Source organism: Colossoma macropomum, unplaced genomic scaffold (genome assembly GCF_904425465.1).
Source record: "Colossoma macropomum unplaced genomic scaffold, Colossoma_macropomum, whole genome shotgun sequence".
Classification (NCBI taxonomy): domain Eukaryota; kingdom Metazoa; phylum Chordata; class Actinopteri; order Characiformes; family Serrasalmidae; genus Colossoma; species Colossoma macropomum.
In genome coordinates this window covers 25,364,138-25,388,795 of record NW_023494788.1, presented here as the reverse complement: position 1 = coordinate 25,388,795, position 24,658 = coordinate 25,364,138, and the positions used below count along the sequence as shown (strand labels likewise).

The 24,658-nt window shown below is 36.7% G+C and overlaps 2 protein-coding genes across 6 annotated transcripts in view; one reads left to right on the top strand and one right to left on the bottom strand.

Moving 5' to 3' along the window:
* Nucleotides 1–556, top strand: part of btk (Bruton agammaglobulinemia tyrosine kinase) — a 31,449-nt gene extending 30,893 nt beyond the window's left edge. The window contains exon 18 of the mRNA XM_036568914.1: nucleotides 108–556. Coding sequence (XP_036424807.1) covers nucleotides 108–188 — 81 coding nt within the window. The 3' untranslated portion in view covers nucleotides 189–556. The remainder of the gene's footprint in view (nucleotides 1–107) is intronic.
* Nucleotides 557–1,788: 1,232 nt separating this feature from the next.
* The window catches only part of spdl1 (spindle apparatus coiled-coil protein 1), an 81,611-nt gene continuing 58,741 nt past the window's right edge, over nucleotides 1,789–24,658 (bottom strand). For 3 of the 5 annotated variants that reach the window (XM_036568910.1, XM_036568912.1, XM_036568913.1), the window contains exons 11-12: nucleotides 15,063–15,333; nucleotides 1,789–3,315 (exon numbers count right to left, since the gene is read on the bottom strand). In XM_036568910.1, coding sequence (XP_036424803.1) covers nucleotides 3,159–3,315; nucleotides 15,063–15,333 — 428 coding nt within the window. In that variant the 3' untranslated portion in view covers nucleotides 1,789–3,158. The remainder of the gene's footprint in view (nucleotides 3,316–15,062; nucleotides 15,334–24,658) is intronic. The other 2 variants (XM_036568909.1, XM_036568911.1) reach the window with 2 other exon arrangements.

Here is a 24,658-nt window from a genome sequence, read left to right as displayed (position 1 = left end):
TCTGCCGTCCTGACATGATGGACATATTCTGTTGTTAAATTTTCTTGACGTGTAAAAATGAAGCCGGTTGGGAGTAACAAAAGGCTCTATTTTCTCTCTAATTATAGAAAGCAGATGAACGACCAACTTTCCAGGATCTTGTGATGATTATTCAAGATTTGCTGGACAATCTCTACGAGACAAGTTAAAACACTGGCCATCAGTTGCCCAGAGCTGGCTGCAGAACTATTTTTAAGGCCATTTAAATATTCCAAAGTAAGTCAATTATCTACAGAGACTAAGATATGCAATTTCTCATAGCCTTAATTATTATATGAATGCCTTTCCTACTATTACTTGCTACTTTTCTCCCTCTTGAACTGTAAAGCTGTAATTAGAACTTCCAAAGTCAAATGTCACACAAGATCATTACATTACTTATGAATTTAACTTTGTGTAATTTGCTATAATTGTCTTTACAAAGTACCGTATATGAATTCATGTACATGATATATTTGAATAAATTGACAAAGGTTTTGATTCCTTGCACAAGGGCCTGTGTGTGTGTGTGTGTGTGTGTGTGTGTGTGTGTGTGTGTGTGTTGGGGGGGATGTTAGTAATGTTGAAAAATAAATGTCTCTAAATATACAACAATGATCCAAGATGTTTTTTTTTCTCATATTCATTGTATATATATATATATATATATATATATATATATATATATATATATATATATATGTGTGTGTGTGTGTGTGTGTGTATATATACACACACACGTTTAAATGTATATGCTTATATATATATTTTTTCATAGTTTTATTTACAAATTAAAGTATAAATTCTTGAAGTATTTTGTTTTTAGTAATCAAGATGTTAAATATGCACAATTCATTTAGCATTTTCAGCTTGAAAGACTTATAATACATTACGTAAATGCCAAAGTCATGTAAATGACAATCTAGTGTAATATGTGTGGTTTGTTGTAAGATGCCTTTTTAATGTTCTACTTATAGAACGCATTACATATTGGTTGCTTTTGTAACTGGTGTTTTAAAATGCTTTAAAATGATTTGGGGACCTCTTTTCAAAGAATCTAATGACCACATCTGCAGGCATTTTTTCATGTTATTATATATGGGATTAGTTTAACTTTGAGAACCTTCCCCCGTAAAAGCTAGTAAAATGTATCAGTGAAGAATTTTTTTGTGTGATAGTATGATTTCTATCTGTTAAAAGAGCACAAGGCTTCTTGCAGTTCAGATCAGTAAGCACTTACTTTGGAACAATAAAATGCAACTGATGTGTCATTTATATTCCTGTCCATTGTGATGTAACACAACCAAAGCTCAAACTGTACTGGACTTCTTGGTAAATGTGGATATTATCTATTCTACATTGAGAGATGGAGACATGTTTTATTACTTGCTACTTTTCTCCCTCTTGAACTGTAAAGCTGTAATTCCAAAGTCAAATGTCACACAAGATCATTACATTACTTATGAATTTAACTTCATTTGTGTAATGTGTAACTTGCTATAATTATCTGTACAAAGTACCGTATATGAATTCATGTACATGATGTATTTGAATAATTTGACAAAGGTTTTGATCAATTTCATAAGGATTCCTTGCGCAAGGGCCTGTGTGTGCGTGTGTGTGGGTGTTAATAATGTTGATGATAGCATGATTGAAATTGCTGCACATTAAAATTTTTTGGCTGTTTTAGATTAAACATGTTCATTTTGAAGCTTGAAAAAGATACCACATACCAAAAATTTTATTTGAAGCTTGTAACATGTTTTTTTGTTTATTTCAGTAAAGAGCCATCACACTGAGTTACTGCCACCGTTTTCCATTTCAAATAAATGACTAAAACTGACTACTTCGTCAATGATGCATTTAGGATGTTTGTGATGTTTTGATGTGTTTTCTCACAAAATTGGTCCCACCCATTATAAATCAAAACCTAACCAATGAGAGGACTAGCTTGGCTGTATCTACCAAGATACCACAGGGGACAAATCCTGATTGGACAATTTTTCATTGTGCATTTCAAGATTTTAACTCTTGTTCAAAATCAGAATTTAACAACGAAATAAGAGTATTAGTAGTAATATTTGCACAATTTAAATACAACAAGCATGACGATTTTATAAAATAAAATATTACAGATGTTTATTTATTAGTTCTCAGAAAGTTAGCAGAAATCAATAGGCTGAGAGCTGGGATACCATTCCACGTCCAGCCAGGAACACCACTGCTAAACCAATAAAAGTCCTTGGCCCAAATTCCTCTTGCTCCATTTCCCTACAACCATAAATCACAAACAGGCAGGTTTAGCCACTACTAGCTGTCTCACTGTCTCAAGTAATGAGTCATATGAAATCAGTTTGGCAACAAGTGTCACACTGATGTTTAGGTCCACCGAGACCTGACAAAACAGCTCAAAATGCTCAAAGGTGTGTACAAATGAATATCTTTGTATTATAATGTCAGTACTAACAGAGAACTCTCCCACTCTACACAACCTTAGGACATCCAAAGAGATTTTTTTAAAAACTGATTTCAATAACAACACATCAGATAGAAAGTACAGAATTATCACAATGGTCCAACAACATTCCAACTACTTACAGTTCATGAAGAAAAGTTAAATTCCTTTCACCAAAAAATATCATTGAAACTGTCCATTGCAATCAGTCTGATGTCTGCTTCAATAATGTATTCACAAGTCAGGCCAAATTCATGATCACCTTCTGTATGTAATGAGATTCAGAGCCAGTTTTAGGGGAAGATGATTTTTGTACTCATTCCATTACAGTCCTAAAACATGACTGAAAAACCTGAAAAACAACTCCTATACAACTCCAACAACAAAAACAAATCCACTCGTACCCACATAACACACTAATGCATAGGGTGCACCTATATGGTTAATGGAGCTGATACGATGGACAAAGAATGTAGATACATGGGCGTGAACTTAATAAACTGGCCGGTCAGTGTATTTGGAATACATTCACAGAATAAACATCACAGAAGGTTATCTGTTAGTCTAGCTTATCTCAATTTTACTGTGGTAATAAATGATTTATAACAAGCTAAAATAATATACACATTTATTGCTCAGAGATAAAAATTAATGATGTATAACAAACATGTAAATTCATTTTACATTACTGTTGAGCACACTGTCTTTCCATGGTATTCTCTGAATTAACGTGTACAGGCACGTGGTACTTCTTTCTTTCCACTGCTCTCCAATTTTCCTGTTCTTCATCACACTTAAGAATCTGCTGCTCAGCCATGCTACTGCAGTCTGTCACGGAAGACCTACAGGCAAACCAAATGTTCCCATTAGTGGTATACTTCACAATGTGGCATTTTAATTTCAACACCAAAGGTAGATATATTGAATTCAGCATGCAAAAATGTAATATCATGCTCTGAGAAGGTACACTGTACACAGACAGAAGTAAGTAGTTAGGTCCACCAAAAAACCTTTAACTAGCTTTAAAAAGTGCATTTTTACAAACAATAAGCAACAGCAGAAAAACAAAGTCCACTAAAAGATTTCTATTTAAGAAGTTGTCTGTGTCTCAAACCTGAAAAGAGGCCAAATTCTTTCCACTTATCAGCCTCCATCTTTAGGAACCATTATTAACCCTGTTATCCTTTGGAACCCTGTTATAAACTTTATTAAACAAGCAGTTGCTGAAAAACAGATTTTTGCATGTTATAGCACTCCTTACTACTACATTAGCTACATTAGCTTAAAAATTAGGAAGCTTTTGAAACATGAGCTAGCACATAGGGGTATCATATTTTCAGTCAAGACAATTACGATTAACTAATTTGGTTAACTAGATCGCAACCCAAAAAAAGCTACTGTAAATAATTTGACAACAGTTTCAAGGTAGTTGTGTAAAAAAAGTTTTATGCATGTATTATGCAAATTACCTATAAATGTAAGTGGGCAAGCTTATACATTCTAGGTTATTTTTTATTGAGCCAAGAAATCAAATGAAAAAGTTCAAAATTAGGTGCAAAATGTCCAAAGCTGGCCCAAACAACATTTTACAGGTTTCGAACACTTAATGGTTTTTCAGCATACTCTTACATATTACTCCACATATTAGTTCTCAAAACCACCCTTAAAAACAAGTATATTTACCGAAAATGAACAATAAGTTTGAAAGGAATAATGTTCATTGTTGCAGTTTAAAATATAACCAGTAGGTTCTGATGGAACAGCTCCGCTTCAATTTCAATAAATATTTCAGTTCACACCGGCAACACTAAACACGTAAATATGTCAAAATGCTAGCTTTTGTGTCCTATTGTTTTTTATGTGTCTATTTCATGGCATTATAAACTGTATGTAATGCAATATTTTACTTTAACAGTAGTAAAAGTTACTACTCTTCTCTGTTACAGTGCTAAAAATTTGTAACTGTGATTTGCCTACCTCTTTTTGCAAATACTGCACTGAGAGTTTTTCTTATTGTCTGACAACTTAAAGAGCTCCCACACAAGTGATTTGTTAGGCATTTTTGTTCTTTTAGCTTCAATAGCCACTCTTTCAACATTTTCATATTCAGTGCTTTCTTTCATTATAGCTTTTAGTATTTCTTTTCGTGTATGTGCTTTGGTTTCCTAATAAATATAACTAATAGAGAATCCAGATTCACAAACTACATCACCTACATGTGATATACTCAGCTTTTGTTACTGTCAGAACTTGGCCATCAATATTAAGTCTTTTTTATTTTCTTGGGTTAAGGATCATTTAACAACAATAAAATCAATTTCATACAAAAGTAAAAATATAACAAAGAAATACTAGAGGTGTGCACAGGTAACATTACAAGAGGTCAGGTGGATAGAAGATACATGGCCTAGCCTTATATATCCTTCCTTTGCACTTTTATGTCTGTAAGCAAAGAGCACAATTCAAAATCAACCAAAAATACTGAATAGGATTCATTTATATACTCTATGAAAAACTTGCCATGGTAACACTATAATTACAGGATTCTTGTTACTATGTTTACACTGTTGCAAGGCTAGCACTGTATTTGATCCAAGACGGTGGGACAGTAATATTGTGGCAGCTTCTCCCTGGGGTCACAACAAAGGTGCTTTTATTTTTTTATTTTTTATTTTTCTGTGTTTAACCAGGCACTGGGCTAACACACATTATACGTACTTTGGTAACACCCAGACAAACACACACACAGATGCAGTACTGCTAGAAAACGTGTGAAAATGCAGTGTTTTATAGCAACAACTGTTACGAGCAGCTGTTGGAGAAAAAGAGCAATGGCCTCCTCTGGACACCAGGCTGCGAGACTGGAGCCACACAGTGAGCAAAACACCTAGGGCAGGATGTGTCACAGGCGATGCAAGCAGGAAAACAGAAATGCAAAAATTTGGCTTGCATTCCAGCCTAGGCATAAAAGCTAAACCTCTTAGATCAGCCTTGCTCTGGCTCAGACTGACTGTCTGCACAGCGAGAGATTAAGGAATGCCGCAATTTAATTTTGACAAAAATATGGCTTCACAGCAATATTCAAGATTCAGCAGTTGAACTAGACCGGCTAACCTGTTTTTGTACAAAGACTGTCTGATCATGCCTCGTTGCTGCTATTCCTCAAGAACAGTCAACGTATGACTGGGAGCAGTTTCAGCTCTGCAGGACTTCTAGTAGCACTGACTGGAGCATGTTTAAGGATGCTGCTACATCAGTCTTGAGGAATATGCATTATTTGCAAGTGGTTGCATAAGCAACTGTGTAGATAATATAGTGATCACTTGGGAACTGTCACTACACAACCAAACCAAAACTCTGAACGCCACCCCCATGTCTGAAAAAAAACCCAGTGTACTTTACTGTGTCCCCTCCTAAAGTACTGCAAAAGTTAAGAAACAAACGATAGTTCAGCCTTTAATACTGCAACAAGCAAATAGCACAGAAAGGGTTAGCACCTACACTAAATAGCTAATTTCCTAAGCAAAATGCAAATCCTCTTTACAAATAATTGCATTATCATACAAGCACCGTGTGCACTTCAGAGGAATATGGAGACGATGGGCCAGGGTCCAGCACACAAAACCAACAACATTGCATCCTAGCCTTCACATCACGACAGCGCACAGCGTCAGACATATTAGCATCAGAAAAATGACTAGTAATTCCGCATAATGGCCGTTCACCCAAACAAAACCTTCACAATACACAAAAAATGTCAGCACTGGCCAGCATAAAATCATCTGGCACGGGGTCTATAAGATTTAAAATATCTTACCCTTGAATCAGGGCATTACATGAAAAAGTCCGTTCTCCTGTCCTTTTGGATGAAGTAGTTGATGATGGGGTCATGCAACTGATCCTTTGCCTTTAAATTAATCAACAATTTAAATTAATCAATTCTGATGGTGATGGGCTAACTTCAATAAACTTCCTAAATTACAAAATCAATCTCTGGCCCAAGACCCACACTCTGTGCCAAAGAGCAAGCAGTCCCAGCAGTAGAGCTTTTGCTCTTTGGTCAATACTGTCATCCAGGGGTATCGTGGTGTAATTGCTGAAGTCAAAATGTCTCTCAAAAATCTTTTTTTGCACCAAATTAAGCACTCCAATTTTTTCTTTATTAAAAGTTAAACGGCATGGATAATAAATTCCTAACGATGTCCCCCTGACTAGCGCTAATGCCACCCTCGGCATCCATCATAAACCAACTAGCTAGCTTTTCTTGATTGCTTTTTGTCCCCACAGAGGGCGGAATTTATTTTAAAGTTAGCGATAACAAATCCCTCCCATTTAGAGGGAAGATATGATTGCTCAATTTTACTGTTATTTGAAATTGGTCTCTCACTGAATTACCATTGCTTGGCCCTCTGTAAATTTAAAGCTGGACCACCAACATTCTTTTCAACAACAGCAGAGGTGGCAAAAGTCTGATAGGGAGACAAAGCGGCTTCTTTAATTTAACCCTTCACATTTTAGCACAAATTAAATAGGCAGGTTTGAAGGATTTATTTGCTTAGATTTGTAGATTTTTTATTTAGATGTTGATTGTGAAAATATGATAAGATAAAATTTGAACTGCTCAATGTTAAAATATTATTTTTAAAATATCTTAGGCCCTCTCTGAGGGCGTAGAGGGCCATGACGGTTTCCCTCTGATGTCACCTCAGTATCACTGCTGGACTGAACATTCCACCAACCAAAATTATCCAGCCAACAGCGCCCTGCAGGCAGCGACGAGTGACTCTGTGACAGCTGTCCGTAGCTGGGAGTCCAAGACAGCACAATTGGTCTCACTCTCTCTGGGTGGGAAGGATGGCCCTCCCCTCTCTCTATCACTCAGCGCGATTCTAGACAGCGAAGGTGTCTGTTAGCAGACGTAACAGAATTGCTGCTCCGAGCACATTCAGCTGTCCAATGAGGTTGCATTAGCAGCAGCTCAAAAAGATGCAGTGACTGGGAAGTCTTACTAGTGGGTGCAATTGGATATGACTATATTGGAAAAAAATTTAGAGAAAGAAAGAAAAAAAAAAAGACCAAAGACTTGAACGAACAAGCTAAAAAACGGCCATTTTGATATCAGGCTGACTTTAAGGACCTCTTAAAAAGACACACTTAACAACTACAGACTCATTATTGTTTATATCTTCTTATCATTTATAGACAAAGTAATCAAAAAGGTAGTGCCTAATCAACATAATTTTATAAACTTAAACAGCTGCTAATATAGCAAAGACCGCATCACAAACATCCAAAAGGAACTCAACTAAACATTTATTTAGGCAAAATATCATCTTGAAGTTAACTGTGTCTAGCTACTTGTCATGCCTTCACATGTGGTGAAGAGCTATGATTACAGATCAAACTACCACATACACAGTGCCAGAGAGACATCATTACATTTCTGGCACAAATCATTAGAAGCCTAATGAGTGCTCCTCTGCACTGTGATTGAACCCTGCTCTTCCACAAAGGGCTGACTAACTATTAATCTAAACGGCCATTTACAAAACACACACCTGCACAGTTCAGAAACTACCCCATCCTGAACCACAAGCTTGTAAAAACGCATCAAACATCAAACATATTTAACAACTACTACATACATAACTCCCATATTTCATATTTATTTGTTTCTTTAGACTATAGAGAAAAAGCTGCTGAGGTAATGCTGACTGCACATAAAATGTGCCTACAGTTCTGATGTAAGTAGCTGTTATTTCATTTCTTTTAATTTCATTTTCTTTACTAACAATGAATAGTGCTTCTGTAATTTTATATTTTGTTATTTACTTAAAGGAAAGATTAGATTTATGTTTACACATGCAAAAAAGTCAGAGGCACAGAGGCACTCAGGCATTTTCTAATAATTTAAGGCTTCTCCTATTGTCATTGTGATATCTGACAGCTTTATTGAACATTGGATCTTTTGTTAATGTTGTACAGCCCTAGTATGAATATAGAGAGCGGGCACATTTCTGCAAATAAACATGTAATACACAACAAGATGTTCTGATGTTAAATAAGAATGCAGTTTGTTAAGGGAAATGGACTGTAGAAAAAATAAACCTCATTCTCAATATACACTTGCAGAGAGAAGTAGAGTAGCTTTCTTTACATGCCCCCTAATTTAGGAGCATAACACTGGTTTCTACATTCTTGACCACAAAATACTTATAGAGAGACTAGAAAACTAGGACTTTCAAGAACAGTCCTAAATTGGTTTAAATCATATCTAGCAGGCAGGGACTATTTTGTTGCACTTTGTAGTGACATGTGGGGTTCCACAAGGAGTGATTCTTGCACCATTTTTTTCAACCTTTTCTTGATCTCACTAGGCTGAATACAGGAAAACTGCTTCTCATAGATGACAACCAAACTTACATAGCTTGTTTACACGACACCTACAGTTTTATAGACTCTTTAGGTAAATGCATTGAATATAACGGTAACTGAATGTGTCAATTTCCTCCAGTAGAATCAAGGCAAAACAGAAGTGACTGTATTTGGCTCTAATGAGAAAAAAAACTCTCAGCTCTAAAACTCCAGTTATTACAACATACCGTAACAAAACTTTCTATTACCTCAAAGTTCAGAGAGTTTATGATTTCATGAGATGTAGAAAAGCTAGGGGTGTCATGACATGCATGTTAATATTGATCTTTTTCGATACAGGGGTTACAAGATGATACACAGTGTGATTCAAATATAGTTTGACTTCATACAATAAAATGTGAAATACAGGGAATGGTCTCTATAGTTCTATTTAACACAATCCCTAATACTACTAGCAGTGCTAATCACAAAAATGAGCTGAGCTGTTTGAAATGGCAAGGTTTCTCAGTTGAGCGTCAGTAATGATGAGCAGACAGTACTAGACTCAGCAGTGAAAGAGCGCCAGCACTGCTTATTGTGAGGGTCAGATACCAATGCTTATACCTCAAATATGATAACTCATTTGAAAAGACGCACCCTAAATGTGTCAGTTAGCAGAACAAGGAGAAAATGCAAAACTGAAGTTAGCCAGCTTCTTATTAAAATTTTCAGTTTTACCTTAAATGGAATGGAACATTTGAATAAGAATCTGGCAAACAGGAAGCCAACTTTGGTGTTGTGAAGAAAATATGTGTCTCAGCAGCTACTTCTCCACACAGAATATAAACAGCCACTATGTGCTGATTCTGAACAGCCAAAACAAATAACCTGACCCATAGGGATGTTAATAGATACTGATGTGCACCTAGTTTATTTATATAGCATTTATTGCAATAGATGACACAAAGCAGCTTTACAGAAAATCCAAAATCCAAAATCCAAAGTGTCCAAGCCCTAATAAGCAAGCCAAGGATGACAGTGGTGGACGAAAGAAAAAAAACAGCCTCTGAAAGCTTGTGGTTGCGACATCTAATTAAAAATGTAAGAAAAAAAAAATCAGCTGTGAATATTGGAGCCATGTGAGAAAATCTCCTCATACTCATTTCAACCAAAAGGTTAAGGGCCAGTTTATTCAGAAACACAAGATCAGATTGTAAATGCACCTGTAGTGCTCATCTTATTTAGTATTAAGATGTAGCTTTATAGATTACACTTTTTTGCTTATTTTTATATAGGTATTGCACTTTAGCTTATATTCTTTTGAATTTATTTTATGTCTTTAAAAAAATGACTTGTGCCAGTTATCCCTTTAACAAGTAAATCTGTGCATTATTACACACCTAAGAAAAACTAATTAATTCATTTATATCCAGCAGAATAGATTATTGGAAGGAATGCCCATTCAACAGCTGCAGCTTATTAAGAGTGCTCCTGCCAGAATATTAACCAAAAGAGGTTTGAATACATCACTCTAATACTCATGTCCCTAAGCTTGCTCCTGGGCAGCTATATAACAGATTTCAAAATTGTACTACTTGTATGCAAATCACTAAATGAACCAGGACCTAAATATATTCCTGAAATGCTGGAAAAGCCTTTCTAGATATGACAGGTCACTACAATCTGGCCAGTTAACAGTACCTGAAACCAAAACAAAACATGGTGAAGCAGTCTTCAAACATTACACTGCAATCAGTTGGAAAAATGTCTCAGAAGCTGTCAAATGTGCTGAGACTCTTTTCAAAAGCAGACCGAAAACATATCTGTTTACCTATGCCTTTCAAACTCCTTGAGCAATTGTAATTTGCATATTTTAATTATTTATTCTCAGTGGTTTACTCTTTTCTCTACTCTTTTACTGCACCTTATCTTCATTAAATGTTTTAAATTTAATTTGATCATCTTTTCACTTGTTTTAATCTACCTTTTATATTAATTTCAATACTCTGTAAAGCACTTTTAAATACACTGTTTGATAATGAGCTATATACAACCCTATTTCCGAAAAAGTTGGGATGCTGTGAAAAATGTAAATAAAAACGAAATGCAATAATGTGTAAATCATTTAAACCCAATATTTCATTGAAGATGCTTACAAGACAACAGATCAAATGTTGAAACTGAGAAATTCTACTGTTTTTTGAAAAATATTTGCCCATTTTGAATTTGATGCCAGCAACAAAAGGCTGGTAAAGTTGTGTAACGCTTAAAAAAACACCTGGTGGTTAATTGGGAACAGGTCAGTAACATGACTGGGTATAAAATGAGCATCCCAGAGAGGCTGAGTCTTGCAGAAGTAAAGATGGTGGAGGGGTTCACCACTCTGTTCACAATTCAAGAATAACGTTTCTCAACGTAAAATAGCAAAGAATTTTTGCTTTTCATCATCTGCAGGTACATAATAACATTAAAATCTTCTGAGGATCTGGAGAAATCTCTGTATGCAAGGGACAAGGCTGAAAACCAGAATTTGCTGGCCATCATCTTTGAGCCCTCAGGTGGTACTGCATTAAGAACAGACATGATTCTGTAGTGGAAATCACTGCGTGGGCTCAGAAAAAATCCTGAAAAACACGGTCTATGAAAACAGTTCGGCACTGCATCCACAAATGCTAAATAAAACTCTTCAAACGCAAAAAAGAAAGCATATATAAACAGGATCCAGGAATGCTGCGACCTTCTCTGGGACTGAGCTCATTTAAAATGGACTGAGGGGAAGTGGAGAAGTGTTCTGTGGTCCGACGAATCAACATTTGAATTTCTGTTCGGAAATCATGGACACTGTGTCCTCCGGGCTAAAGACCACTCAGCTTGTTATCAGTGAACACTTCAAAAGCCAGTATTCATGATATACTATATTCGTGGTATAGGGATGCATTAGCACACATGGCATGGGTGACGTGCACATCTGTGAAGGCACCATTAATGCTGAACGATATATACATGTTTTGGCAACATATGTTGCCATCCAGACGATGTCTTTTTCAGGGAAGGACGGAAGCAGATGTCAAAGGAAGACAATGTCAAACCACATTCTGCATGTATTACAACAGCATGACTCTGTATTAAAAGAGTCTGGGCCTGCAGTCCAGACCTGTCACCACTGAAAACATTTGTCACATTATAAAATGAAAAATATGGCAAAGGAGACCCCGAACTGTTGAGCAGCTAAAATCCTATGTTAAGCAAAAATGGGAAAACATTTCACTTTCAAAGCTACAGCAGTTGGTCTCCTCAGTTCCCAAGTGTTGTTAAAAGAGTACAGAGTGTTGTTAAAAGAAGAGGTGATGAAACACAGTAGTAAACATGCCCCTGTCACAACTTTTTTGGAACGTGTTGTTGGCATCAAATTCAAAATGGGCAAATATTTTTCAAAATACAATAAAATGTCTCAGTTTCAACATTTGATTGTTGTCTTTGTACTATTTTCAATGAAATATAGGGTTTAAATGATTTTCACATCATTGATGTGCCCCAACTTTTTTGGAAATGGGGTTGTAAATAACTTAAACTCAGGCTAAAACATTCACAGCCCATCCTCCCCTACTCACCTGGTCTTTCCTTACTTTCCTCCATAACTACCTTATTTCTCACATGACCACTGTGTTTTGCCATTATGGCTGAAATATCCAGCTGCGTAATGGAGGTGTCATTCGTTACCATTTTTAGCTGAGAGAAAGAATGTGTGTTTATTTTTTAAGTTACTGTTTTGTGTAGTAAAATGTCTATGAGTCATTCTGGGATAACGTACAGCTTGTGGCTATCAGTACAACCGAGTGAAGATGAAATTACGGCAAAAACAGCAATGCTCCAAGCATAAATAGCACAAAGATTCAGCAGACATGAGACTGTGGCTGCATAATGAAGCCCAGTTGTTAGTGTCTATTAAATGCAATCACATCATTAATTGCCAGTTGAAAATCACTGTTTGCGCCTAACAGACTCGCAACTTTTTTTTTACACAGTATATTCACTATATAACTGGCTATATTCCACCTTCACTAGTAGGCTGGACAGGTAGCAGAAAGCTAGCTGGCTGACAGGCTAACACTACAAAAATACAAGACAGACTTCGTTTATTAATTAAAAACAGACATACAAAGTAAAGAATTTTACTTACATGCCTGTTACAAGCTGTATGTGAGTATTTAAACTAGAGCTGACAGAAAAATGCCAAACAGTGCTGAGCTAACCCTGCTAGCTTGACGCTAGCTACCATGGTGAAAATGCTGGTTTAAAAATACATTTCTACACTGCTGTGAAAAGGGAGTATGTTGCGGTTATATACATGTACCTGACTCCGTGTAAAAACACAACTAAAAAGTTGAAATGACTTTATTCGTGTGAATAACTGGTGTAATGTTAGGTTGTAAACAGGATCCTCTGACTAAAGCATCATGGGGTCTGTCAGCCATCGACAATGGACGATGGCATTGTTTATCGGTCTAACACTACCTCTACTTTCACTCAGATTAAAGTATTGCCATACTTGGCTTTATTTGCAAGTCCCTGGAGCCATATTGCAGCCAAACAATCTCTCATGTTTAATAGAAACGATAGCATAGTGACACACTGCTTCCCCAAGGATTCATTTACAACTTTAAGTGACATACATGAGAACTTTCTTAAACAGTATTTTAAGCAAGAAGATGCTTACATAACCAATACTCTGACCTTGTTTACATCTGGTTACTTCATGTGTCTTGAGCATCAGGATCATATCTGAATAAGGCCAAGCCACATAAAAATGCAAGCGTAAAGACACCCAAGACAGATTTAAAACAGATACAAATCTGATTGCTCAAACAACTTCAGGAGATGGTCTGAAATACATTTAAGCCATGTGTTGTAGCAGTATGGCTGCAACAAACTAATAATTTGATATTCGTATAATCTATCGATTATCAAAATGAATTATTGATTATTGAGATTATAAACAGCCCACTTGCCAAATAACTCTTATGTAGCTATCGGCTTTTAAATTTAGCTTAAGGTTGTTTTATGCATTTGCTAACTAACAAGAAAGACAATCAAGACAAATAACATTAAAAAATGTACTGTTTTGATGAACTTTCCTGCTAATACAAAAGATTAATAAAAAGTCTGTTATTTTTTTTTTCAAAATTTAAAACCAAAGCTGTGCGAAGTAGCAGCAATACAATATAACAAAACTAAATCAGTGTTTCCTTATTCAAGTCAATACTGTTTGTCTACACTCTGTTGCAACTAAATTCTACAATCACAGGCCTTCACTGAGACAGAGGAAAGTCAGCATCTCTACGTGCTCTTGTGAGAGGCTTGCTCTCTCTTCTGACAGCAGATATTCCCCACTGCAGAGAAGATGAATTCTGATGGAGAAGATTGGAAAAAAAGGCCAAGGTTTGTGGCAAACTTGTTCTATATGAACAGTTAAATTTGAAGCATCGTTTCAACTGTAACCCTTTGTCCAGCTCCCCTGTATGTTCACACAGAACAACCTAATGAAACTGCTTGCAAGTGTTTGCAAATGTTTGTGAAAAACAGTAAACTCTTTGCAAACATTCTCCTATGTTCGCCAAATTTGAACGCACCGATGGCCTTGACTTTAAGACAATAAATATATAGAAATGTAAATGCATCTATCTTTCCGAAACACATTCAACAACCAAAACCCCTCCCAGCACATCTGAAACTCCTTTCCACGCAGTAGGTCACTGGCCATGTGGTCCGTGTCTATGGGAAAGATAATCACGGAGGACACACTGGGATAAGGACAGGGCAAAAACGAAATGCTTATATATGGACAGAAGCTACTGTGCAAAACAAACTGCAGACGAAAAGGCTGAACGGATAAACAACTGCTACTGCGTAATGAGCGGATTTGCATTTCCATCCCACACAGCAGTCTGTAAATTACCAAGTGTAAATGCATGTGGCTAAAACCTAATCAGGATACAATCCAGGTACTAGTCACATGAAGTGAGCAGATGTAAACAGGAGACCCTTTAAAAAAACAGGGTCTCCGTTAGCTGACTACTATGCTCATCCTCATCATGAATCATTGCTAATGTGTTAAAAAATATCAAGAGCAGAGGATATTAATAAAAATGGGAAAAAGAAAGAGAGGGGTTAAAAAAAAATAAAAAAATAAAAACACAGCAAAAGCAAAATTTTGCACACACTGGAAGATACTCACATTGGAGGCTCAGGCACAGAGATTGGGGTGTCCTCACAGATGCGAACACATTTACTGCCATCAAGCAAGACAGAGCTACAGTCTGGAGATTGTGCTTTAGCTGGTGGGTTCTTAGTTGAACAAGGAGGGGTTTCTGCAGTCATGTCCGCGGTCTTGACAGGGTTATTGTCTATGGCTGGAGTTTCCATGGTGCAGTGGTCAGACCTTTCTTCGGGGGAGTTTGCTGGAAATTTCTCTCGTTTGCGCTTCTGAGCCCGTGCCCTTTTCACCTCTGAGGACAAAATGTATTGTTACTCACAGCATACTGATTTCAGTCACAGTTTCCAAATATTTTAATGCAGTGATACAAATAGACCCATGTATTTCATTTATGTTGGTTAATTACATAAGAGTTCTGATGCACAGATAACATTCATGGATATAGGAGTAAGCTTTGTGGAATGTTAGTCTTTTAGCTCCACTACAGGCACTGGTTTATCTGTGATTTTGGTGGACTCAGAAGGGAAAAATAAATGTAACATTTTAAGCATTTTGAATGCAAATCGGGACCCTTAAAAAGGCTTTTAGGAAGCCTTTCATATAGTTTAAGCATGGAGGTGGCATCAAATGGTAGTTTTGTGCTGCGTTTGGAATCGCTCACTATTACAGAAATAGTACACTAAATAGTGTCAATTTAGGTGTACAGGCAGTGTAGTGTACAAATTCCAATGTGTACCATTATGCAACAATGGCTTAAAGTATCAGAAGAAGAAGAAACTGACTCTGGTTCGGAGTGAGACAAGTCAGATCAGGTTGAAGGGGAGCCTGGCCACTTCCTATTTATATCGTTATATCATATCAAAACCATGACTGCAAAATGACAGAGGGCACCAGGGAGCAAGTTCCCAATGAATGGGGTGAGAACGAAAGAACGAAAAGTTAAAACAGTTTCTAATAATTTGTCCAGGACCTTGCTTTAATTGTAGAAACCAGAAGGATGAATTTTACTGAAATATCTGTGTATTTCCTTTTTTTCTACTGTAAACAGGTTTTAGCCGGTAAGAAACTAGCATTACTGCTACTGGGTGCTTATTGGTTCGCGAGCTGATCAGCTCATTAGCTGAGTGAAGCAGTTTGTGCTTACTGACACCATGAACGTACATGAAGCAACATAATGTACTATAACTGGAGGTAGTTAATCTGTTTCATCTGCTCATCCTAAATTTTTATTTCACTAATGATGTTAGGTTCTTCTAGTTGGCGGGCATCCAATGGTCAAAATTAGTGTTGCACTGATACTGTGTGCTGATACTGGCACTTAAACATAGTATCGGTATTGTTGGGGGATACCGATATATATATATATATATATATATAAATGGCCAATACATATGACCACTACCACAAAGCAATTTCTGACGGACCAGCAGACAGAACTTAACAACAAGTCAGCATGTGGGACAACAAGCAGCAGCACAGATGCTCATGGCAGATTCTGTAACTGTAAAGTTTTTGGTGTTAAGAACGCAAATGGAGCCGCTAACCTGAACGGCTGAGCTGCTTCTCTCAGTAATCACTTGTCTGCTGCTGTGTGGTCACTTACAGTCAGGGTTCATACACCTTTTCTAAGGTCACATTCAAGCACTTTTCATGCACTTTCAAGGTTCATTTTCAGCTTACAGCTGTAGTAAATAACACAATTATACAAACACATACATACATACATACTCAAAATAATTAATCACATTAAAAGAGATGGGACAACCAGCATTGTGTTTGGTAATAGCAGAAGGATAAGAAATTAAAGGATAACACATATGCTTTATGTTTCAAAATGTGTCACCTGTTTGTAAGTAGACTTTCCTTGCTATCTATCCTTGCTATCTTCCTTGCTATCTATCCTTGCTATCCTTGCTGAATCAGGATAAAAAAAAATACCCCAAAAAATTACTGGAAAAATAACTTCACTTCCAATAAATTCTTTACTAATAATGTCAAAAATAACAACATTCACCTTTGAGGTAGGCAGTCAATCAGCTCTATAATCTTTTCCCACAGTATTGTGCAAATTAAAACAATAGGAATATTGGCTGGTTACAACTTGAAAACAGACTGGCAGATCGCAGTCACACACTAGCTAGAGGTGCATCGGTCACGGATGAGCTCTTTGAGCCAGGGCTTTTAAGTCAGAGGTCAACAACTCAAATGTTAAGAAGAGCCATTTTGTCCTTTCAACAAAAATCAAACCACCTTGTGAGCCACAATATTTCATGTCCATTTTAACATCTTGGCTGTAATATGACTCAGTATGTGCTAATTTACTAGTGTAAGCTAAAACATATATAAAACGTACACTTACTTTGCTTTAAGCCAAAGCTCAGGTATATCCACACTGCATGAAAGCAGAGGTTTATTTTACTGCAAAGGAGGATTATTTTATTTTTACCTAAAAATCGAATTCTGCCGTGGAGCCAAAACAGAGCAGTAAAAGAGCCGCATGTTGCCGGCCCCTATTTTAAATGAATGATGGGACTCCTGTCCATAAGCTGTTTTTCTTTCTTTTTTGTAACTTACTACAAGGCACAACGATAGGGTGATCCTCTCCGTGGTGGTATAATGAAGAGCCGTTTGGGAGCCGAAAGAGTCTGTGCTTCTGGGTGAGCTGAGCCAAATGATCTTGGTTCACCAAAAAGAGCTGAAATTCCCATCACTATCACAGATGCGCAAGTGAGCCCAGGTGGAGTTTTCATTTTAGGCTGCGACTTATTTTTTTCTCCATTTAATAACTAAACTATTCAGTCAGACAGCTATTTGTCATGAAAGAAATACAGGTACAATTTCAAGCATTTTCAAACACTTTATCCAAAATTCCAGCACTTTTCAAACCTGGAAAATACAACGTTGTACAGTCTAAGTTAATGTTATTGATAGAGTGGAAGGAACCGCTGGACTCTCAGCATAATGATTGCATTTAACCTCGATTTAGCCTTTAGCACAGCAGCCCGCTAACCAGGCCTGTGCGTACACTAGCCCCGCCTGCAGTGTGCCTCGTGGGTCAGCTGTATCACTCAGTGGGGTCTCGCGGCCCATCGTTTCAACCAAGCCTGAAAAAACACTAAGTTGCAAATACTGACAGCATGAACGATGGTGATATTTAATATTTATTTTTCTTAAGCATCTTATAAATACAATCCCATTTCCAAAAAGTTGGGATGCTGTGAAAAATGTAAATAAAAACAAAATGCAATGATGTGCAAATCATTTAAACCCTATATTTATTTGAAAATGCTTCAAAGACAACATATCAAATGTTGAAACTGAGAAATTTTATTGTTTTTTGAAAAATATATGCCCATTTTGAATTTGATGCCAACAACATACTCCAAAAAAGTTGGGACAGGGGCAACAAAAGACTGGTAAGGTTGTGTAATGCTTAAAAAAAAAAATGATGGTTAATTGGCAACAGGTCAATAACATGACAGGGTATAAAACTTTCAGAAGTAAAGATGAGGAGGGGTTCACCACTCTGTGAAAGACTGCACGATCAAATAGTGCAACAATTCAAGCATAATGTTTCTCAACATAAAATAGCAAAGAACTTTTGCTTTTTATCATCTACGGTACATAATATCATCAAAAGATTCAGAGAATCTGGAGAAATCTCTGTATGCAAGGGACAAGCCTGAAAACCAGTATTTGCTGGTCATGATCTTTGGGCCTTCAGACAGCACTGCTTTAAAAACAGACATGATTCTGTAGTGGAAATCACTGCATGGGCTCAGAAAAAATCCTGAAAAACACGGTCTATGAAAACAGTTCGGCACTGCATCCACAAATGCTAAATAAAACTCAAACACAAAGAAGGAAGCATATATAAACAGGATCCAAGAATGCTGCCACCTTCTCTGGGACCGAGCTCATTTAAAATGGACTGAGGGGAAGTGGAGAAGTGTCCTGTGGTCCGACAAATCAACATTTGAATTTCTTTTTGAAAATCATGGACACTGTGTCCTCCAGACTAAAGACCACTCAGCTTGTTTCAGTGCACACTTCAATATACCATTCATGACGGTATAGGGGTGCATTAGCGCACATGGCATGGGTGACGTGCACATCTGTGAAGGCATCATTAATGCTGAACGATATATACATGTTTTGGCCATCCAGATGACGTCTATTTCAGCAAGACAATGTTAAACCACATTCTGCACATATTACAACAGCATGGCTCTGTATTAATCAATCAATCAATCAACCTTTATTTAACCTCGGAGAACATTGAGGATGACGCTGATTTACAAAGTTACCGAGTTGATACAGGAAAAGGGATTGATAATGTGAACATATCAATCCATTTTCCTGTATCAAATAATAAAAGTAAATTTAATAAAAAATGACTCAAATCAGATAAGTATAGAAAAATGAAACATTAATAATAAAAATACATAGAAATACAGTGGAAAATATAAAACAATAATTAAAATGTCGCTAAAATGTAAAAGTTAATCAAAAAATTAAAACAAAAGCTGGATAAAATCAAAAAGTAAACTAAAAATGAAATAAAATGAGTAAAATGATAATAAATCATAATCATTATTGAAATAAGAATATGAATAATGATAAATAAACAAATAAATAATAAAAATGAAAATAAAACAACAATAGTAAGAAATCAGTTAAAACAAGTGCAGGTAGAGAGGAGGTGGTTAGAGAGTAAAAGTTTAAAATGACTGAGTGACACCAGCAAGCTGAGCTTTAGTGTTTCCTGTCCAGTGGTTTAAGGGAACTGGCAGATGCGTGTTTGTAAATTACATCACCACAGTCCACTACAGATAGTAAGGTTGCCTCAACAATTCTTTTTCTTGCATACCTGGGGAAACAGGATTTATTTCTATATAGGTAACCGAGCTTCTGTCTACACTTGCCAACCATTTTATTAATATGGGATTTAAAAGTGAGTTTATCATCCAGCCATATGCCAAGGTATTTATACTCTGTGACTCTTTCAATGTTGGATCCTGCCAGGGTAGTAATATTTACAGTATTAAAATCAGTATTAGTAGATCTGGAAAACAGCACAAACTTAGATTTCTTAGCATTTAAAACAAGTTTGTGTTTCCTCAAGCAACCTGTAGGAAATTCATTAATATATACATTGAATACAACTGGGCCCACAATTTAACCTTGTGGTACTCCTTTGGATATAGTCAAAAAATTTGAATTGTAATTACTCAGTGCTGTGCATTGTTGTCTGTCTGAAAGGTAATTTTGGGTCCATCTTTTGTAAGTTCCTTAAAAGAGTGTGATCAACTGTATCAAAAAGCCTTTGATAAATCAATAAAATTGGCAACACAATGTCTCTTCTTGTCTATGGCCATATACAGATCATTTAAAACCAATGTGGTAGCAAGAGGGGGTGCTGTGTCTTTCTCTAAAGCCACACTGATAATTAAACAGGACAGAATTGTCATACAGATTTGACTATATACTAGAAATTCTAAAATTTTTAGCTAAACAGGACAATTTTGAGATTGGTCTGTAGTTAGTTACATCTGCTACCTCACCTCCTTTATGCGGTAGAGTTACATGAGCTATTTTCCAGATCCCGGGAATTCTGCATGATAAAACAGAGATTAAAAATATATGTTATGTATTCTAAAATAACTGGGGCTGCTAGACGCAGGAAGTAAGGGTCCAGCCCATCTTCACCAGTAGTTTTTGTGGATTAATAGTAGTAAGAGTTTTAGCTACTATGATTGGAGAGAATGGCTGGAGTGTAAAGAGACCATGGCTCTGGGTATCAATAGAGTTGATATCAGTTTGACCTAACAGCAGATTTGAGTCAGTATTTTCAAAAATGTGAGCAGCTGCAGCAAAATGTGTGTTAAAAGCTCTACAGAGTTCCTTCTCATCAGATATCAGCTGATCGTCAACTACAACATTGGTTGGAAAGGTAGAGGAATTGTTTTTAAGGGATTTTACAATCTTCCAAAAGTTTTGAGTGTTCATAGAGCTGGTAATCAGGTCGAAATAATAATCTGATTTGGTCTTTCTAACTGCAGAGGTACATTTATTTCTCAGCTGTCTGAACGTAAGCGAGTAGTCTCTCTCCCCTGTGCGTCTGGCAGTGGACAAAGCTTTATTTCTGCCTTTAAACAGAGAGGAAACTTCACTAGTAAACTGGGAACTTGATCTGTCTCTTATTCTTTGCTTTCTGTGGGGGGCATGTCTGTTTACCACCGTTAGAAATGATTTGCCAAAATGGTTTAGCGCCAAGTCAACATCTGGAATTTTTAGTGCAAGGTCAATTTCACTCATTGCTAAGTCAGACAGAAAAGCTTATTCATTAAAATGTTTAAAATTTCTTCTAACCACCATCTGAGAGCCCATTTTGTTCTTGCAACTGTTTCTAATGCATCTAATGGGGCAGTGGTCATTAATGCCAAGGTCAAAGACTCTCGGGATCCTTTAGATTTTGGCGTGTTGATTCTGTGACTAATTGTGTGAGGAAAGTCAGTTAAGATTAAAATCCCCTAGGACCAGCATTTCAGAAGCAGTATATTGTGATAAAAGATTGGTTATTTCATCAAGTGCAGAGGACAGTTAATAAGGTGGCTTGTATATTTACTCTTATATAAATAGCTACTCTGCCTCTTCTTGATTCCCTGTCTATTCTATAAAGGTTAAAATCATTTAAGGTTACTTCTTCATCACTTATAGATTGCCTAAGCCAAGTCTCTGTTAGTATTAAAATATCTAGATCAGACTGGGCCATCAGGACTTCAAGTTGATTCATTTTATCCTTCTGAAGTAGGCTTCTAATGTTAAGATGAATTATGCCTAAGGCTTTTCTGTTTTTAAAACTCTCAAGATCTGTTATAGGGTTTACTGCAGGGTTTTCTTGGGAGCGTAAAGTAATTGGAGTTGAATCAAATAAAAACCAGATTTTCTGGATTAATAAAACCATTAAAATTTTTCGCTTCTTTGATATTTCTTATGGATTTTGATGAAGAGCTGGTCCTGGGTCTTCTATTTAAAACTACATAAACACTTGAGTATGTGTTTGAGGTATGTAATAGTCATCTGGAGTTAAAAATAGAGTAAAATATATTGCGGCCCAATATCTGTAAACCCAGCCTACTGGGATGAATCCCATCAACTCTGTAAAAAGAAGGGCAGTTCCAGAAAAGGTTAAAATTGTCAATAAAAAGTCAAGTCTTTGCAGAGGCAGGGTGAGGAACTGACCTGCCTGCAGTCCAGACCTATCACCCACTAAAAAACATTTGGCACATTATAAAATGAAAAATATGACAAAGGACACTCTGAAATGAAAGCAAAAATGGGAAAACATTTAATTTTCAAAACTACAGCAATTGGTGTCCTCAGCTCCCAAACGCTTACAGTGTTGTTAAAAGAAGAGAGATGAAACCAAGTGGTAAACATGCCCCTGTCACAACTTTGTTGGCAAGAGATAAAGCATTCTGATTTGCCAAATTTCTGAATTATGTCTCAAAAACAGTCCTCAGCAGAAATGATTAGCTTTTCATCGTAAGCAGTGCTGGAGATAAATGAGAAAATGAAAGATCTCCTTCTACATTGATAGATAATGAAAGATTAAGGAGAAGAGAGAAAAAAATAAAACAACATGCAGTTTGTATGTTACTTATCTTAGATGACATTGTGGCACTTATCCAAAATGTAATACTTGAACAGTGAGCAGCAAAACATTGTTACTACAGAAAACTGCCACAACAAACAGCTGTGTAACATGCTGGTCAATTTCAAGCTCATGGGGAAAACCTTGGAAGGTCAACCATTAAAATACTTTGGGGCTCCCGAGTGGCGCAATCGTCTAAGCGTTGGCCCTATCATCAGGAGATCGCGAGTTCGATCCCTGGTGATGCTACAGCCATCCGTAGCCGGGAGTCCGAGAGAGCACAATTGGCCTCGCTCTCTCTGGGTGGGTAGGATGGCCCCTCCTTCTCCCCCCATCACTCAACGCGATGCTAGTCAGTGTAGGCGTCTGTTAGCTGACGTAACAGATCTGGCGGTTGGCGCTTTCCTCCGAGCACGTTCAGCTGTCCAGTGACGTTGCGTGAGCGGCAGTTCGAAAAGAAGCGGTGGTTGGTTTCACAGGTCTCGGAGGAAACCTGTGCTAGCCTTCACCCTTCTAGCGTTGATAGTATCGTGTGATTGGGGGAGTCCTAACTAGCGGGTGGAATTGGAAACGACAAAATTGGGGAGATAATTGGGTAAAAATCAAAAAACAAAAAAAAAACCAAAACTTTGTTGGCAGTTCTAGAACAAGACTCAGTGTTAATTGTTTATTTTTTTACTTTGTATGTGAAGATCATAAATACAGCTAGTGTTCTGCAAAATTCATAACAGAGGTCGGGTTTGATTTGTTTGCGTGACAGATGAGTTACACAAATGTCAGTCTCTTTGCTATGAAGCAGTGCTTCTGAACGTAGAGAGCTAGTCCAAAACATATTTGACGCTTCATGCTTGTTCAGCCATCAGTTCGCTATATAGCATATGCTATAGAGAGAAGTGTGAATGAGTTAATGAGTGAACCATTCTAAAAGAAGCTTTGGAGTCTCTATGACTCAAGTATGCAATCAATTTCTCTACCAATCCAGCTGTGTCCCTTGGAGAAACTCTTACCCCTTTAACCACCCCCTCATTTTATGTGGGAGCAAAACAAACGCATGTCCTGTTTCAGAGAGATTCATCACAGCTTTGACCTAAAAATGGAGATGGGCTTATCTAATTTGAGAAACACTGATTTTTTTTCCTTTAAATATTCTTCTCTCACTAAAAGTTCCAGGTAATTTTGATGGCTTTCTACTACCAATTAATTATGTAATCACCTTAATTAATTACAATAATAGGAAAATCTGACTGTTAAAATTATCACACCCACAACATCCACCAGATCATGAATACAACACTACTCCTAATAAATGCACTTTAACCATACTCAGAAGAGCTGACTGACTTCACATTTACTTGAACTGACCACTACTAACATTGCTAACATTATTTACTGAATACTACCTTTAAAAAAAATTGCCACACATATTTTGCACATTTTGTTCATACGTATACACACTGACTATGTACCAGTATCCTTCTGTCTTTTGTGTATTCTATATTTATTGTCTACTAACTATGTAATTTTTTGTACTTTTGTACTAAGACCATTCAATCTCCAGTGTTTTACCTCTATTACTGTAAATTAAGATTATCACCACTTAACACTGACGCAGCTTGACCCAGCCACAGAAACAGATTAGAGCACTTAGAGCACATAATTTTGTGAGTCTTTCCCCCCACAACTCTATACACAGAACAATTATTAGGAGATTTTAAGAACAAGTGTGGAGTTAGAGCCCTTGTAACGTTAGTTGCACAAACATTTATGGTTCATTCAAAAAAAAAAAAGCAAGGTTATTTTATCTCATTACTGTTAGAGTAGCTAGCCAGCTATGTCATCATGCAACATTCTAAGCAAGTCATGATAGCTGTTCCTGAACTAAATTTTTGCATATGAAATACAAACATAATATGCAAGAGTGGCAAATCTGTTAATAAACATACGTTTTTATAACAATTTG